The 19,276-nt window shown below is 44.1% G+C and overlaps 1 protein-coding gene across 3 annotated transcripts in view; it reads right to left on the minus strand.

Annotated features, from left to right (window-relative positions):
- Positions 1-14,607: 14,607 nt before the first annotated feature.
- Positions 14,608-19,276, minus strand: part of Mcph1 (microcephalin 1) — a 204,082-nt gene continuing 199,413 nt past the window's right edge. For all 3 annotated transcript variants that reach the window (XM_041673787.1, XM_041673786.1, XM_041673785.1), the window contains one exon: positions 14,608-17,008. In XM_041673787.1, the coding sequence (XP_041529721.1) occupies positions 16,953-17,008 (56 nt within the window). In that variant the 3' untranslated portion in view covers positions 14,608-16,952. The remainder of the gene's footprint in view (positions 17,009-19,276) is intronic.

Below are 19,276 nucleotides of genomic sequence, written 5' to 3' on the forward strand. Positions count from 1 at the left end.
AGTCACCTGTCTGGTGCTGTGATAAAATACCATTACCAAAAAGCAATTTAAGGAGGAGTTTATTTTGGCTTATCATTCTAGAGGTCTAGATGTTCATGACGGCGGGGAAGCATGGTAGCAGGTGGCTGGGACAGGAAGCTGAGAACTGTTTCACTGTGGACACCCACCGATGTCTAGCCTCCTCTTGTAGAGCACAGACAACCAACCAAAGTGCTACTCCCCCAGAGTACAACTCGGGGAACTAATAAGTTTATTGGGTTTATGTACAGATCATGAGGGAGGGACTACTCACAGGATCATGAGAGGACTCACGTGGTAAACGTACTGAGTTGGGCTAAATCGGCTTGGCTCCCCTTCTCCCTCGGAGTCTGTATTAGTTACTGAGGTTTAAGTGATGCCTGCTGGCAGGCTGATTCATGACTTATTGTGAAAAGGAAATTGCATTCTAGAAGCCGTGACCACTTGGGGCTGGAATATTTTGGATTTGTAAGGGTGCTTTCTTTGTGCCAAGACAGGTTCCCTCCTGTACATGTTGGCCTTCATAGAGAGGTCGCTAAGGGGATGCGAAAGGGGTGTGGCTGGAATATTATTAGTTCTAGGCATTGGTTTTACTGAGATGGGGCATTGGGGCAGGAGGCAAAACACTATAGACTGGCAGGAACTGACCCACAAAGAGCATTTTGGAAGCATGTCTGGGAAGAACATGGACTTTGGAACCACACAAATGAAGTCAGAATCTCTTCTCCGTCACTTAGAAGGGGATAAACTTGGGAAAGTTATTAAACCCCAATAGTAGACTTCTGTTCTAGACCTCAAGCTCCATGGGCTCAATGAGGTGATTAAGAAACTCCTCCGTCGTGGGACTCCAAAGTCCTTTTGTCTATGCTATTAATCTGAAAAGACTATCTACCCTTCGGTGAATTATTGCCTCAGAACTTTGATGAAGACGGCCAAGGAACACAGCTCCTAACTTTTGTGGAATATGATTTTAAGATATGTTACATTTGTTTATGCTGTGGAACATATTTTTTAATGATCGAAAGATATGCTGCATTCTTTTATGTTGCATTTGTTTAAATCTGTGTTACTTTGCCTATTGGAAACACCTGATTGGACTAATAAAGAACTGAACAGCCAATAGCAAAGCAGAAGAAAGGATAGGAGGGACAGGCAGAGAGAATAAATAGAAGGAGAAAAGAGAGGGGATCACGGAGCAAGAGATGGGGAGGAGGACACCAGGGTATAGCGGCATTTCATTTCTTATTTTAATAAATAAAGCTTGCCAGGGGATCAGAAAAGTAAAACAGCCACATTGGACAGCCTTACAGACCAGGCAGCAATGACACACTCCTTTAATCCCAGTAGCCACACTAGTTAGCCATAAAAACCAGACGGTAGAACTAGAGAGGATTATAAAATGGAAGGAGACAGCTCTCCGTTTCAGTCTCATTCTGAGATCCCGGAGCCACTTTCCCACTTTGAGAGCCCGATTCCTTCCCAGATCCATTTCTGCTTTTTCTCTCTCCGCAGCAACTCTGGTTTGATTCCATTCTTATCTCTCCCCCACCCCCAATTCTAGTAGCCTCCAATAGGAACAGCCCTGACACTAAGAGCATTAGCTAAAAATAAATCGAAGCCCTGGGTAGATGGTGAGTGACAGAGCAGGTGAAATTTTTGGCGCCTCCTCAGTCTTTAGGTCTCAGTACCAGTGGGTCATCCTGTGTGTGTCCTCCTCCAGGACATGAGCATTGACCCGCTGGGGCTCCCTCATTGCCCTCTGGATGGCTGCTCAGCAGGCCAGCCAGCTACCCCGTTCTCTGGCCTCTTCCTTTTCCTGAACCCTCCAAAGGTTAGAATAGTGCTGCCTAGATAAGGCCTGTTTCCTGGGTGGAGGCCGTGGAGCCTCCTCCCCTCCACACAGTATCCACACTGTGAAGCATGTCTTTCCATTCCCACACCCTCACTTAAGTCAGGGGTCAGTTCGGGACAAAGTCACAGAGATTTGGCAAGTAGAGGGCACAGACCTTAAAGTCTAGGTGAGTTGCCCAGCACTCTGTGTCTAGGTCTGCTCTGAAAATGTTTAAAAAGATGGATAACCTACAGCATTCTTTCCTGTACCTCAATTGTGCTATGGATAACAGTTATATAACGGCCAGATCAGGAAGCAAACACCGGCTCTGACAGGGTTCTTGTAGACTTCCAAATGCTCATCTCATAAACCCATATAGCACACTATAATTTGGGGACCATTGGTATTTTTGACTAGTGAGATGTGAGTAGTTTTTTCCCCCAGATTGCTTTACTCAGAGAGTCTAGAGCTGGTCTGTCAGCAACTATAATATCCATCCAGCCAGAAGATTCCAACAGTCATGGTGCTTGACGCCTTGTGGCTGCTCCCTGGAGCCAGAGAAATAGGAACCTCTTGTGAAGCCCACTGTCCAGGAGGTAAAAACAAATTGTTTGCCAAAATTAGAGCAAAGAAAGAGCTGGAGGGAACTGTAGATAATCAGGTTGAAACCACAAGCACCCACACATATGCACACAAACACACACACACACACACACGAACACACACATACACCCCTATCTGAAAAAGGGCCTCAAATAACTATATCTTTTTCAACTGAGCCTATCAAAACACCAGTCACTTGCTCTTCCTTGTGGTCCAATATCATCCTGTGCCTGCAGGGAAAACCTCAAAGAATCTTACATCTTTCTTTGCTTCTGGACAATGGTGAGTCCCTTGGATCTGCTTTTTGGTTCCCACCATTTATCTTTACAGATTTTGGTGACATATGCCACATTTCCTTAGATTTCTTTATAGCTACTTGGCAGTCTAAAGCTATGCATGGGTCTGGGGAGATGACTCAAAACTGGGAGGGCAGAGAGAGGTGGATCCCAGGGGCTTTCTGGACAGTCACACCGGGCAACCTGGTGGCCTCTGGGTTCAGCGAGAGGCTTTGTTTCAAAAGCTAAGGTAAAGAGCAATTGAGGAAGACACCTGATGCCAACCCTTGGCTTCCACACCCAAGGGCAGCTCATGTGGATGCTCTTAGCCAATGTAAAATTAGCCATGGCTTAGAGAAGTCTTGCTGTAGTTTTCTTCACAGATGGCACTTAAAGACTATTACTTGGGCACCAAAGATATTCAGTGTGTGGATAAAGCTAGATGTACGTGTACTTCTTGTTATAGCTGTACTATTTTATACATATCTGTTATAAATGTATCATGACCTTGGTTCAAATTAAGAGTTTATAAAACTTGTCTTCTTGATTCTATTGGAACCTCCTTTCCTCCATAGTTGAGATTCTCATTCTCAGCTATGAGAGATGACAAAGAACTTCTTCGGCTGGTGTTTGCATACGATGGCATATGCACATTCTGGTGCCATTATGTGTCTACAACAGTCAAGGAACTCACACCAATATTGTCACCATTATGAACACTGAGAATGTTTGTGTGTGGGGGCGTGTGTGCGTGTGTGCACATTCCCCTAGTCTCTCTTTCCTTCCTGCTGTTTTGAAACAGTCTGTTTGTCAAAGCTTCTGGCTCCTGCCTACTCCACTTCCCCTCTCGACACTCACAGGTCTGTCTGTCTGTCTCTCTCCACCTGTCTGTCTATATGTCTAACCAACAGTGTTCCAGTTGACGCCTAGTCATCTTGCTTGTCTAGATCTTGCTTCTTAGTGGCCTCTTCCTCCAAGGCTCATGGCATTAATGGTCCTTGTGTCCTGCCATGGCCTATTTGCTGAAAAGTTAGTTTTTAAGTATAAAATTTTAGATCATGCGTTCTTTTGAAAATCTTAAATATAGTGTTTCACTTCCTTCTTGTGTTATACATTACTATAAAATTGTTTAGATTTTCCTTGTATGCTACCTGCTTCTTTCTGTATATGTATATGATACATGTCTATTCAATGCATGTGTGTGTGTGTGTGTGTGTGTGTGTGTGTTTGTGTGTGTACCAAAATCAATACTGAATCCCAGACTTTGAACTCAACTGGTTCCGGAGATAGGATCTTTAAGGCAGTGATTAGGAATATAGGCAGTCAGGAGGGTGGAGCCCTAGTCCACTATGACTGGTGTCCTGATAGGAAGAGGTGGACGCCAGGCCTGGCGTCAGGGAGAAGACAGCACCTAAAAGCCTGGGACAGAGGCTCCCTAGCAACCCAACCTGCTGACACCTTGTTTTGGACTTCCAGCCTCTACAGCTCCAAGAGAGAAAATTCCCATTGTTATTTAATCCATCAGGTGTATGCATTGCTATTGAAGCCCTAGCTAGCTCACACAATAGCCAAGGATTTTTTTCTTCTCTTTAAATCTTAGTAATCTCATTGTTTGGGGTTGATATTCCTAGATGTGTGATATACTTTAAAATGTGGAGGCTCAAATCTTCAGTAATTAAATATTCTTTTCCTCTTTCATTTTCTTTCTTTCCCTTCCTTCCTTCTTTCTTTCCTTCCCACCCCACCCAAGGGCTGGGATTAAAGGTGTGTGCCACCACTACCTGGCCAGTAAAATACCCTTGTGTAGGTCGTCCTTCTGCATTTGTGTTGCTTTCATTGGTTATTAAAGAAACTGCCTTGGCCTAGTTGATAGGGCAGAACTCAGGTAGGTGGGAAAGACAGAACAGAATTCTGGGAAGAAGAGCAGAGTCAGGCAGATGCCATGGTTTTCCTGCCTGAGACGGACGCTGGTTAGACTCATGCTGGTAAGCCACAGTCAAGTGGCGATACACGTTAGTGGAGATGGGTTAAATATGTGAGAGTTAACCAATAAGAGGCTAGAGATAAAAAGCCAAGCAGTGTTTAAATGAATACAGTTTCTATGTGGTTATTTCTGGTGTAAGCTAGCTGGGTGGCCGGGACCAAAAGCAGGCCGGCTCCTCCTACTACAATCTTGAGTTATAGTTTTCAGCATTCTGTTTTTCTTCATTCCCTCAGCACTCAGGAAGTCCTATGCTCCATCTCCTCTGCCTATCTCGTAGTTACTGCTTTCTCTAACATCTTTGCAGTTTCTTTCTATTACGAATTAATTTGGGCCTTTGGAGGCAGTCTCTCGCTCTGTATCGCAGGCCATACTTAGACTGTATCTGCCAGGCTGGCCTCAGACTGATGTTAATCCACTGCTTTCGCCTCCCAAGCACTGAGATTACAGACAGGTGGCACCATGCCTGAATTAATCATTTATGATTGTGTTTTCTTTTAAAAGCCCTCTTTCTTTTGCATAACTTTAAGGGAAACTTGACCTTGATAAGTATCTGTAGGCCCTTTTCTTGAGCATCTAGCTTTTGACAGTTCTCACCTCCCAGAGCTCCCCCTCCTGCTGTGTGGGTTGTGCTGAGTCAAGGAGACTTCTGTTCTGAGCCCTCCTCCCCACTCCTATCCTGACACACCTGATTCAGCACCCGGAGGGTACTGTCCAGACACTATTTTCCATGCCTGATTTATGAGTGAAGAAAAGTTTTCCAGTTTTAAGCAATTCAAACTATATTACAAAAGAATGTTATGTGTGGCCCATGAAAATAACATGAAGAATCAGATGTCAGTAGCCACCAGTGAAGCTTATGGGGCTGCAGTCACTAGCCTTCCTTGACATGCTGCTTAAGGCTGCATCGGCACAATTGATGCAGAGCTGAGATAATAATGGTCTTCGCAGTCCAAAATACTGAACCCTCTGCAGAAGGTATCAGCTGACCTTGGGCTTAATCCTTTGTCTTCCACATCAGATGTGCTGTCTTAGCTACAGTTCAATCACAGTGAAGAGACACCATGGCCCAGGTGACTTCTAAAAGAAAGCATTTAATTGGAAGACTTGCTTACAGTTCCAGAGAGTAAGTCCAGGATTATTATAGTGGGGAGCATGGCAGCAGGCAGGCCAGCATGGAGCAGTAGCTGAGAGCCTGCACCCTGATCTGAAAGTTCAAGGCAGAGATGGGGGGCAGGTAGGGTGGGATAGGCCTGGCATGGGGTTTTGAAACCTCAGAGCCCATCCCCAGTGATACACATCATCCAACAAGGCCTCACCTCCTGATGCTTACCACACAGTTCCGCCAGGTGGGAACCAGGCGTTCAGATATCCGAGCCTACGGAGGGCACGCTCGTTCTAAACACCACCCATGGCCCAGGGTCAGTTTTTGATCCTTTTGGTAAGGATTTCTCTCTAGGGTGTGGCCTGGCTGAGATAGGTACTTCCATGGGCCCGTTTGAGAACTCAGGGTAGCGGGCCCCAGGACCTCTGTCTCATCTTCTACGGCCAATTCCTTGCATTCACACCCACATCTAACAGCCAGTCAAAACCAGTGCTAGACCTGGCTGCCTCTGTTGTGTTTTCTAGGGGCAGCTGCTCGCCGTTTGGGGTTCCTCTGTTTTCAGGTTCATTGGTACTGCCCAGGGACCCTTTCCTCCTCCTCTATGTCGACGCTGCAATGGTACGAGGCTTATGGCTGATGGTACGCTGTCCCCACCTGCCTGTATTTGGAGTTCTGCTCAATGTTTTAACACTGCAATGTGGGGCCATAATCTACAAGTGTTTCTGGTTGCATTTTTAGCTACCCTGGGATGTCTAAGGCCACGGTTAGACACTCAAGAAGCACTCATATTATAGAGTGCTATTTTTAGTTTCTATAAATTATATTTCCTTGTTTTTTTTTACTTGAATATATCAGGTTATTTTGGTTTTATTGCCTTTTTCTCATAGATTTTGTCCTTGCTTTCATTTAATTTGTGAGACTTTTAAAAAAACTGGTTTCCAGGGTGCTCTTTAATTCGTCATGTAGCTGAGGCTGGACTTGAATTCCTGATCCCCTTGCCTCCACTGCCCAAATGCTGGTCTTGTTTGCTTGCTGGACATACCTGTTTTATTATCTACATCTGATGATACCTCTAGCTGGAGTCTGGTCCTTTTGCTTTTCCCAAGGTGCATGGTCCATTTGAACTGTTTGCCATTCAATTTCGTGGCCATCCGTGTGAACAATCAGAAGCCCATCTGAGGGATACTCTTCTTAGTAGCCTTGTGTTTGCCTTTTCAGGGCCAATGCCCAACTACGCACAGTGCCGTGCCCTGTAGCTTTAGTAAACTGGGAGGCGGCCACGAGAGAGATCATCTGGGTCTAGGAGTCTAAGAACAAGCCTGGGGACAAAGCTGATGTGGTGACGGCCACAATCCTAGCTGCCCTTCAGTCTATGTCTTTACATTGCAATAAAAACGTGTGCTCTATGGCTAGCGATGACTAATGCATTGGTGGATAACATAAACCGCTGCATTTTGCAGACTACAGCTGCCAGGTTTGGTGGTGCATACCTTTAATCCCAACGCTTGTAAGGCAGACGTAGGTAGATTTCTGTTGAGCTCAGCAAGGTCAGCATGTCCTAACCCTGAGCCTACATAATCAGAACTATGTAAAGAGACCCTGTTTCAAAATAAATAAAAAGAAGACTGTATCAACGCTGCGTAGCATCTAACTTAGATTCACAGAGCAGTTTGTGCAAGAATTCTCATTTCTTCCCATCCATTGACGGCTGCTCCTGCAACTACCACCCATCAAGAGTTCCAGTTCTTCCTACTTCCAGGTGTGACTCATCCTCGTTCAGCTCTGCCCCTACTTCAGCAAATACCACCACACATTCCTATTAGTACACTCTCCCGAGCCCCTTTAAAACCCATTCTGTTCCTTACAATCTACCAGTCCAAATTCTCCACATTTCTCCACTGAAAGTAGAGGTCCTTTTTCCACTGGCTGAGGCTCATATGACGGCGGCCCCTCCAGAATCGCTTCTCCTCCCTCCTGGATGCAGAGCGCTGCCTCCCGACTCCTCTGTGACAATCTGACCTCTTTCTGCTCCCTTTCTGAACCCGATACACATGAGTTTAGTTGTTGTCTTCTGTCCCTTCAAGGCCACCTCCCTGTGGGCAGTGCTGTCACAAGGAGCTCTCAAAGGGCAGTGTTATCCTAGCTGCTTCTGACCATTGGGGTCTGGCATAGTAAGTGACCCAGAATAAATGTCCTACTATGTCCTTTTTCTGTTTGGTGTGAACCAACCTTCGACTTTTGTAAGAAGGTGAATGTTAAGAACAGCTGGGGCACGAGAATGTTTAGGTCTAATACTGGCTCATGGTGATCCCCATGTGCAATAAACCCTTCACATGGGCCGTGGTGGAATTTCTCATTTAAAAAAAAAATGCTAGAATTCAAAATATTCAATTTCCTCTGTAAGATCTGATCATGTTGGAAGGCTGCTGCATAGCCCCTTCTCAGCTCTGTGGCCACAAGCCTTTCATCACCCCGAGAAAGGAGATCTGTCTTGGGCCTTCTACCTCCTTCCGTGCTACTACTGGCCCTGTCCCATACAGCATCCTCATTGTTTTTCGAATGAGGCTTGTGGTCTCCTGAACCCAAACCCTTGCCCTGTCTCTGCCACCCGCAACTTCACACTCTCGGGACACAGAGTCCTTCTCTTGCCTCCCCTAACCGGTTCCCAATAATCTAATGACTGGGTTTCACACCGCTGGCTGAGCGCCCCATTTGGTTGATAGGGTGCTCTTGGTTTTTTAGCCCCGAGGTCTGGCAGCCTCCTCTTTTCTAGCTTTCTCTGGCCCAGTCAGCTGACTGATAGAGCCCTTGCCTCTCCCCTGTGGATGCTGGCCCAGCCCAGGAGGGAGTTCCTCCCTGCCATTCCTCTCTCCTTAGCTTTGGCTGGATCACACTGGCTGGCCCGCAGAAGGGGATATGAAGTTAACTTTCTCAGTAAATCTTCCCTCTGGGTTCTTCAAGATAGAACAATCATTTGTTCCCATAGATAAGCTGTGAATCCAAATGCTTAAAAAATTGAAACCAGATTAATAAAGCCATAGCAGCTGCCAGTATCTTAGAATTCTAGGTGGAGTTTCGCCCCTGGAAGGTCTTAAGGCTTTGGGAAAATAGGAACGCCTAGGCTGGGAACTCGTACCAAATAAAATATTAGTTTAGCCTGTAGAATATGTGTGCACTCTTGTTTAGTTTCAGGTCAATAATTTTAATTACTGCCTTTCAGTTAACAATTCAAAGAGTAGAGGGAGAAAACCAGATACTGTCTTCTTGACACATGCAAAACCTTCATGGCTTTAAATCAGCAGAAAAAGCAACATCGAGAGCAGAGAACCTAATATTTTGTAACCACACACAACTCTAAAGTAGACTTCGCAGCCTAATATTAATTAAATCAAATAATTGCTGAGCACAAAATAATTGAACAGATCACCTACTGTCTTTGTGCTCTTGGTTTGTTTGGACCCAGAGCTATTTAGCAGCCATTTTCTAATCTGTGCTGGGAACGACCATGAGTTGTTTGGGGCGGACACAACACAGAATATAGACCTCAGCACCCTGGCTCCCTTTTCCATGAGGCTGTGTCTCCTGGCCTTGCACCCTGGGCTGTCAGACAGCAGGGCAGGTGGACTGGTGATCTCACCAGTTGACTGGTTTGCCAGAAGTCTCAGGCTGTGCCCCAGAAAATAGCTGTTTAGCGAGCCTCTGGTTTCATGTGGGGAGACGATGGGCAGCAGAGGAGGCAGAATCAAGGCCTGGTCAAGACACCCATGTCCCTGGAACCTGTAACTGCGGTACCTCACGTGCAGAGGTTTAGGGGGAAGTGGTACTCAGCTGACTTGAAGAAAGATAATATCACAGATTACCTGGGTAGCCTGTGTACTAACAAGGGTCCTCAGCTGAAAATGGGGGGGGGGGGCTAAAAATGAGAATTGGAGTGGGGTGAATGGACAAAGACCCAACTTTACTGTGACTAAGGTGGAACAAAGGCCAAGAGGTAGAAGTGAGAACCCATCACCCAGAAAAAATGCAGGGCAAAGTTTCTCCGCAGGGCTCCCAAAAGGACACAGTTCTGCAGACACCTTATCTTGGGAAATTCTTCCCCACCTCCCGGAAGCCTAAGAACTTTGGCTTTGACTGAAGGTGGTTGAATTTTGCATTTCAATATCATCAGAAGTATTCCTGGGCAAATATTACAGCATTAGCAGGTCAACCATGGTCTACGCTACTGAAATCATTTTTTTCATGCTACTGTCCTGGACCTTCACTGTATAGTGCATATAAAATTTGTGTGGTTGACTATAGTAAAATTGAGTGATTTTCTAGTTTTATTTCGTATTATAAATATTTCTTCCACTGTCTTGTTTTTCATAATTATCAGTGCTGCTCGACATTTTACCAGGTTGATTTCTGGGCATCCATTTCTTTTCAGTATAATTACTGTTTGCAGATGAGCATTGCTAGAGTGAACATCATTGGTGGGATGATAAGTGTTGTCAACTTGACAGAGTTTAGGATTTCCCGGGAGCTGGACCTCTGGGCATGCCTGCATGGATTCCAATCTTGATTAGGTTAAATCAAGGAGGGAGGAAGTACCCACCAAAGCAGACGGCAGTGTTCCCTAGGTATGGTCCCAGACTGCACAAGTGGTGAAGGGGGCTGAGCAGCAGCAGCAAGCGCTCAGTGCTCCGTGTCCCTGACTATGGATGGCATGTCATGTGGCCAGCTGCTTCAGGCTCCTGCTGTCTTGTCTTCCCTTTGATGCTGGACTATACTTGTACTGTGGCAGAATAAACCATTTCTCCCTAAAATTGATGTTGTAGGAGTATTTTACCAAAGCAACCGGGAATTAAAGAAGTACATGCAACTTGTCTTCTCTTGGAAGATTTTTATTACAATCAAAGCACATGGATCTAGGACATAAATACCTTTGTTTCCATGGTGATCAAGAAATTGCTTCCTCAAGTCATCACGTCAGAGGCTGGGGATGTAGCTTAGCGTCACAGTGTTTGCTTGCTCAGCATGCAGGAGGTGCTAGGTTTGATTTCCACGTGTGAAAGTCAAGAACTTGCCAACTTCTCGAGCCACCAGTGCAAACTCTGGCTTTAAAGCATTTCAATGGATTTTATGGGACTGGATGTTTGTGTTCCCGCTTGGGATCGGAAGGAGAGTGCTCTCAGCGCTCCCTGCCTGCACCTGGGCAGATGGCAGAATCAGGCTTAGGCAGGCGGAAGAGCATGGTGGAAGAGACGTGTTTTCAGACTGCGCACTGCTCTGCGTGTCAGATTTGGTTGTAACTTGGATAAAAAGAGTTTCTGTGCTGCATGCTCAGTCTCAAAATTAAACTGCTGAGTGCGGCTCCAATGAGGACTTGCTGTGTGCCTGAAACTGTGCACAGCTCAGGGGCACCAAATGGATCTGAGGCAGGAGCGGCTGCTCCTTGCTGAACTGTGCTGGTTGGCAGGAACTACCGTAATTACCATAATAACAGCACAGTTAAGGTTTAGACTGGGCAGGACACAGGTGGTACCGTATTACCTGTACATGGTGCAACTTAAGTTTTTAAGAAGTGCTTAACATTTTAAGAAATGCTCCTGGATAGTAAAAATATTACAGATTCACAATAAAACAGATTCAGACATAACAGACCTCAGTGGATCACAGTGTTGGATGAATGTACATAGGCTTGAGAGAGAGAAGAATAAGAATATAGAGAATAAAGTAAATGTCTTAAAAAAAAAGGGTAAAGTCTTTAAAGAGACAGAGTACAGATAGTTAAGAGATTAAAAGAAATAAAGAAAAATAAGCCACGTAAAAATGGAAAATTCACAGAGAGTCTGGATTATGTACATTGTGTTTTCTTTAAAATTTTTGACTGTAAAGGAGCTAAGTACAGACAGACATTTCATTACATGGGCTGCCAAGCTAAACCAGAATGGATATAAAGGTATTACGATGTCAAAATTTGGGTTTAAGAATATGATGCTTTGGAGAGGGTCTTCTTTTGTTTTCACAGAGGACCAGACCCTGTGGATTTCTTCTATTACAATTTGGTATGATAGACCACGCCCTCCTGAAAGGTTGTTGTGAACATCTTCAGAAAATTGCTTCGCTCAACTGCAGACTGAGATGAAACTAGCACACAGGTTATACCATGAAAGACCTAATTAACGACGCCCCCATTCAGCAGGAAGCAGTTTGGAGAGAAAAAACTGCGCCCATGTTCCCAAAATATTGTTTATAAATGTTCTTTTACATTTAAAGGGGGATATGATATAGGTATGAATAATTTGCATTGGTATGGATTTTAAGGTCAATTTTGTTATATGTATATGTATTTTTGATCTTGAATAAGGTGTGATTGTGTAGTTCATTTTTAAAATGTAATGTATAATTAGGAAATATAGGTTGTTGATGGATAATCATAATAGTCAAGTTTGTAGTCATGTTACTTAGATTTTCTAGATATATAGAGATATATTTCAGATAGGCATTCTTCATATCTCTCAAAGGCTACAGAATATGGCATTTAAAATATTTTAATAACTTAGGACTTTTCATGACAATGAGACACGTCTGCTCCTGGCAGCACCAATCTACTTCGAGAGGAAGATGGGCATCGAAGAGGATCCTTATGGAGTTTGATAGCCATTTGGGCAAGAAACTGCTCTTGCCTGGACTGTTGCATAAAATGGACACAGAGAACCCGCAGAGAGAAGACTGCTAAACTTGCCTAAAGGTGAGACGGTCTTTTGGGGTTCATGACTCATGAAAGAGTCTGCGAGACATTCTGCAGGACACAGCAGATAGTGACTGAACTGTCTTTGAAATTTCCTGCTTCATGGAAATGTCTGCTGGATACTATGGGCCTGAAGGCTGAAGATGGATTCCCCAACCATACAAAAGAACTTTGGGTGACTATCCAGGCAGCAAGATGTCTCTGTCATTTCTAGAGTTTTCTTATTTCTTGTTTACTTAGGTAGTATTATATCCTTCTGGAGTCTTTGATGGAGTTGAAGAATGAATAGATAGTTATAGTTTTCCTTAGTTATGATAAAAGATAAAATAGATATAAATATTGTAACTGTAATTCTTGCTTGATAACTGTTTTGCTATATGTAATTTTACTATGTTAAAGTTAAAGCCTTTCTTTTTTGTCTAAACAGAAAAAGGGGAAATGATGTGGGAGTGATTTCTTATTAATAAAGAAACTGCCTAGACCCATTTGATAGGCCAACCCTTAGGTAGGCGGAGTAAACAGAACGGAATGCTGGGAGAAAGAAGCTGAGTCAGGGAGTCGCCATGGTTCTCCCACTCCAAACAGACGCAGGTTAAGATCTTTCCTGGTAAGCCAGCTCGTGGGCTACACAGATTAATAGAAATGGGTTAGATCAATATGTAAGAGCTAGCCAATAAGAAACTGAAACTAATGGGTCAGGCAGTGTTTAAAAGAATACAGTTTCCGTGTAATTATTTCAGGTAAAGCTAGCCATGCGGGCGGCCGCGTGCCAGGGACGCAGCCCTACTGCTCGTAACACAACAGGGCTCCCAAAAGGACACAGTTCTGCAGACACCTTATCTTGGGAAATTCTTCCCCACCTCCCGGAAGCCTAAGAACTTTGGCTTTGACTGAAGGTGGTTGAATTTTGCATTTCAATATCATCAGAAGTATTCCTGGGCAAATATTACAGCATTAGCAGGTCAACCATGGTCTACGCTACTGAAATCATTTTTTTCATGCTACTGTCCTGGACCTTCACTGTATAGTGCATATAAAATTTGTGTGGTTGACTATAGTAAAATTGAGTGATTTTCTAGTTTTATTTCGTATTATAAATATTTCTTCCACTGTCTTGTTTTTCATAATTATCAGTGCTGCTCGACATTTTACCAGGTTGATTTCTGGGCATCCATTTCTTTTCAGTATAATTACTGTTTGCAGATGAGCATTGCTAGAGTGAACATCATTGGTGGGATGATAAGTGTTGTCAACTTGACAGAGTTTAGGATTTCCCGGGAGCTGGACCTCTGGGCATGCCTGCATGGATTCCAATCTTGATTAGGTTAAATCAAGGAGGGAGGAAGTACCCACCAAAGCAGACGGCAGTGTTCCCTAGGTATGGTCCCAGACTGCACAAGTGGTGAAGGGGGCTGAGCAGCAGCAGCAAGCGCTCAGTGCTCCGTGTCCCTGACTATGGATGGCATGTCATGTGGCCAGCTGCTTCAGGCTCCTGCTGTCTTGTCTTCCCTTTGATGCTGGACTATACTTGTACTGTGGCAGAATAAACCATTTCTCCCTAAAATTGATGTTGTAGGAGTATTTTACCAAAGCAACCGGGAATTAAAGAAGTACATGCAACTTGTCTTCTCTTGGAAGATTTTTATTACAATCAAAGCACATGGATCTAGGACATAAATACCTTTGTTTCCATGGTGATCAAGAAATTGCTTCCTCAAGTCATCACGTCAGAGGCTGGGGATGTAGCTTAGCGTCACAGTGTTTGCTTGCTCAGCATGCAGGAGGTGCTAGGTTTGATTTCCACGTGTGAAAGTCAAGAACTTGCCAACTTCTCGAGCCACCAGCAGTGTAGTGCACACATCCAACCTTGTTAAGTACAGGCAGTTAACTTTCAAAATTGTCGTCTTAATGTCTTCACATGAGCAACTAATGGCTTCTGATGAGCAAAGAGATAGGAGATGCTCACTTTGGGGCTTTTATATTTATTTTGACACATAGGAGACGATAGTCTTTGGGTTTTTATATTTATTCTGATGCATGAAAGTAACTTGAATTGCAGAATCTCAAAGGATTGTTAAGAAAAAGTAAAAAATCTCCCCAATTCAACCATAACATTAGGAATAATGTTACAAAGGGGCTGGTGGTGATTTAACCCATTTAATACATTCCTGAAGTCGTGCTAGAGAACCTCCTCATGACGGCACTAGATAGCTTCTGGTTGGGGTTGGTTGCCAGAAAGATCAACCACATGTTTGGAGGGCGAGATTTCAATAGCCATGAGCTGCAGGGAGGGGGAGTTGAGTGAAGGACTGGAGACCGAAGGCAACCAATCAAGGATTTAATCAGCCAAGTCTGCATTAGGTCACATAAGGGGTTACCATTTGCGTACAAACAGATTAATGGTTTTACACATGCAAACAGGGAGAGGACAGCAACTTGCTCTTGATGCTAACTTCAGCTGGTAGCCTACAAGGAAATACCACCATACAGAATGGTACACCTGTGAAACCTGGCTACTGACAGAATTATTAGATTTATTCATGCTTTCCTTTTGTCTTGCTTTGACTTCCACCCTAACTCTTTGCAGTGACCATCCTTGTCTTCTTTTGCTTCTCAGGACGATGTTATGTCCCCCTCAGGGCCTGGGTGTAGTACAGACTGGGTGCTGGCACTTTCCCAATGACCAACAGAACTGGGAGACTCCAAAGTTCATGGTGCACGAATAACTTAGGGAATGGTTTGAACAAGTCATTTTTGGGAATCCTAATGCCTTCTTGGTGTATCCTCATGTGGCAGGGGAAGCAAAGAGCTTGCCCTGAGTGTCTCTTTTTAGGGTTCCATGACCTGGTCACGTCTCTAAAACCTCTTAACACTATTTGGGAGTGGTGACTTTAAGCTATGGATTTGTGATGGAAAACAGAATTATTCAGATTATAGAGAGGGAGACAATGACAAATGGGGTATTTCTTGTTCTCATTTGATCTACTCCTTCCAAGGCGCTTGAACTGCTGGATCACCTAGTACACATGACACCACAAATCGTTTTAGGTTTCAGAGGGCTGTTCCCACTGGGCTTCATTCCTTGACTTTATTCAGGGGATGGATAACAAAGCGGCTAACAGCCATGCCACAGAATACTGTTTGGCAACAAGAGGAATTGTCTGCTGACACACATGACATGAATGAATCATCAGAGCATTAATTACATGGTGAAAAGAAAGGCCAATGCCACAAAATCACATATTGTATGATTCAATTGCTTATCACTGAAATGACAAAAGTTTGGAAGTGGAGTTGAGACTTACTGAGTTGGAAACAGCAGCTGACATGAGCAACCAATCCCAATACAGAAAACCGCAATGGGCCAAGTGACACCTTCAAGCTCACCGAGATGCAGTATCTCTGGTAGGTGCCCGAGCAGCACGAGAATGTGGTGTCACATGAGCATAAGCCAAAATATGGAACATGGGGAGGAGGTCTGCAAGTTCCAAGCCAGTCTGGGCTGTATAGCAAGACCCTGCACAGCACAAAGAAGAGGGATCAACTGGATAGTGTATGCAAGCTTTAAATTGCAATGCAGTGTGGTCAACTACGAAGTTTACTCAGAAGAACTGTGCAATTGAATTACCCCTCAACACACACACACACACACACACACACACACACACACACACACAATCTTATAATACTTTTAAGTGAGTTTATAATTCTGTATTAGTCACATTCATAGTTATCCTTGGACAAACATGACACCCGGGCCCTGGGCTGGACACCCCTGACATAATTCAGTCCCAGCAGCTGACTTTCCTTAGAAAAACTTGAGGTAACCATTCCGAAGGTGGACACAGTCGTGGCACAAAACTTTCAGGCCCGTCATTCTCAGCTGCTCTGAGAAGCATCTCAGAAGCTTAAGTATAATCTTAGTGATTCCTGGTCGTCCTTGCTATCTAGACACAGCACACAAATAAAGACCTCGGAGTCCAAGACAAGAAAGTTAGGGCGTTATTTGATCATTTAGGACTAAAGAATTTAAATCAATTTCCATTCTATTATTGGGAGTAAAGTATCTTGAAGACAAAGGTTCTGTGACCTCTTCATCATGATCATTATTAGTATTGTGTAAAGAACCCAACTGGTGCCTGCAAAAGTTTCTCTGAAATACAATATGAGTCATGAGTGAGTTACATGAAAGAGTATTGAAGATCAAAGCTGGAGTGGTAGCTTAATAGAGTGCTTGCTTAGCAAGCCCTGGATTTAATCTCCAGCAACACCCGCCCCCCCCATACTGAAGATAAAAACCGCAGCACACAAGGTAATGTGTGACGTTAGGCCTTAAGCAGTATGCTGGTTCCTTCTCTCCACGGTTGTTTTTCTTGAGTGTTGAGAACTGCTGTCATAGATGTCTCTCATTGTAGCAACTGGTAGTCGTTAAAGCCACAGACTTTGTGTTGGGTGATGGAATCTAAACAGAGGGGGAAAAAAGACAGCTTGACAGTTAAGATAGCTGGTTGCAACACAGGTAATCCTCTTTATGTCTTATAAAACGACAGCTGAAATGTCTTAAATGTTTCAGGACTGGGCAGAGTCCCATTTGTCCTCAGAGTACACCGGACTTTAAAAGTAAAATAAAATAAAACAAAGTAATTACTTCATGATTATAAGATGTACCAGTCATAGGGAGAGCTAGGTCAGCACAGAGTGGTGGCCACAATCCCTCTGCGATGGCTGGGATATGTAATGCTCCACAGGTCTGTGTTGAAAGCTCAGTTTCCACCTAGTGGTTGCTGGAGCCAAGCAGAGGAAGTAACTGTCTGAGGTGGGTCCCTGGCTGGATCTTGCCCTGGTACCCTCTCCTCTCTCCGTGCTTCTCAGTTGCCACAAGCAGCTTTGCTCTTCAATGTACACCCCTAATCATGATGCTTTGCCCACCCATGGCCCCCAAATAGTAGAACCAGTCAACAGTGCACTAAGATTGCTGAACTGGGGGCTACGATACAGTCTCTCATTTTTCTCAGGATTCTGGTCACAGGAATAAAAATTATGACAAATATACTATCATGTGTCAATACTAAGAAGCTTACTACCCACAACTGTCTTCTAACTATAAAGAGAAAAAAGGAACACAGCAGACTGCGGGTACTTATTGGCTGACAAGCTTAATTAGAATGGTTACATTGTCTCCCATCGCAATCGCATAATCAGACAGTGGCCTCAAAGGGCCGTAAAGAGTGATGTTAATGAAAGATGGACGGTCATGATGGTTGCATGGAACAGGGAGAAAAGGGGCTTCATTCTAGAAATTAAAAAATGAAGGGAAAGTAGGAGAAATAAAAAAGCTCATGTTAGTTTTGGTTTAAGAAAGTGTAGGAGAATTTACCTGTTACCTTCCTGTACAGACAAGCCTCCATATGAGATTATGAACTGGTGAGGGATTCCCTGGTGGGCTTGGCTTCAGAGGGGAGGAACACACTGAGTAGCATTTGTGCATATATGTGCACTTGTGAACACACGCATGCGCACACACACATTATTATGTATGGTAAAGACAACTGTCAGTATGGCACACCCTTCAGTCTACTGTGCAACGGTGAAGGAGGCCTTAGGGTTTATACCTTGGTCTGAGCTTGTCATGCTGCATTATGTTTTTGGTGCTGTCTTTTGTTTTTGCCTTTTCTTGTATCCACCTGTGCCAGGTAAAAGCTACTGTCTTCTTCATGTGTTTACATTATATTGACACTTCGTTTAATTGTACCTGGGTTTTGAGCCACAGGTGAAGATATGCTCTCTGTATCTGGTCTATAAAGTAATTCAGCCATATTTCCATTCAGGCTGTAGGAGCTCTTTGGAGCTCTTTCAGTTTTACACAATGAATCTTACAGGATCACTTTATAAGGCCCGGGGATGGGAGGAGGGAACAACCTGTCAAAAGGGTGCCTCTTTCTACTTAACTTGAAAGTTCAATATAATCAAAACTTCCAAGTTTTATAAAAAGGAAATTAATATATTGACTCTAACATAGGAATATGGATTTGAAAAAGGGACCCAGGTGATAAAAATGGCTGACTTGCAGGGTGGTGGTGGCGCACACCTTTAGTCCCAGCCCTTGGGAGGCAGAGGCAGGCAGATCTCTGTGAGTTCGAGGCCAGCCTGGTCTACCAGAGCTAGTTCCAGGACAGGAACCAAAAGCTACAGAGAAACCCTATCTCGAAAATCTCCCCCCCCCCGCAAAAAAAAAATGACTGACTTGTAATTATAGCAATAAAGTCCAATGCAACTGGTTTGCACAGAATAGAACACTGCAGGAAAACATGCAATGAACCGTGTAAAGGGAGTGAGTGAAAGGGGGCACTGCGTATCAGGGCAAAGGGGCAGGTAGACACCGACAAGCCCTGTTCCCCCAATCCCTCACAGTGAGTAAGCTACATGCACAGCAGCTCCAGACAGTAAGAAAACTACCGTAGCCATCATTAGCATTATTCAGCTTTTATGAGATCCAGGTTATACATGAACCCAATACTCCTGCCTCCTCCTCTCAACTGCATCACCAGTACACAGCTAAGAATTTAATATAGGAAAGATGTAGGAGATGCCCTTGAAACTGAGGCAACAGCTCTGTCTCACTCCTGTTCTCCTTAGCTTTTTCATTCTTAAAACCAAAATCTCTAACCTCCACACTTGCCATGCTCTTTAGTAGGTCCTGGCACGCATCTAGGGCAAGCACAGTTTTCTA

This window comes from Microtus oregoni, unplaced genomic scaffold (assembly GCF_018167655.1).
Source record: "Microtus oregoni isolate MIOR12 unplaced genomic scaffold, Mior012 000024F_ref0000369, whole genome shotgun sequence".
NCBI lineage: Eukaryota > Metazoa > Chordata > Mammalia > Rodentia > Cricetidae > Microtus > Microtus oregoni.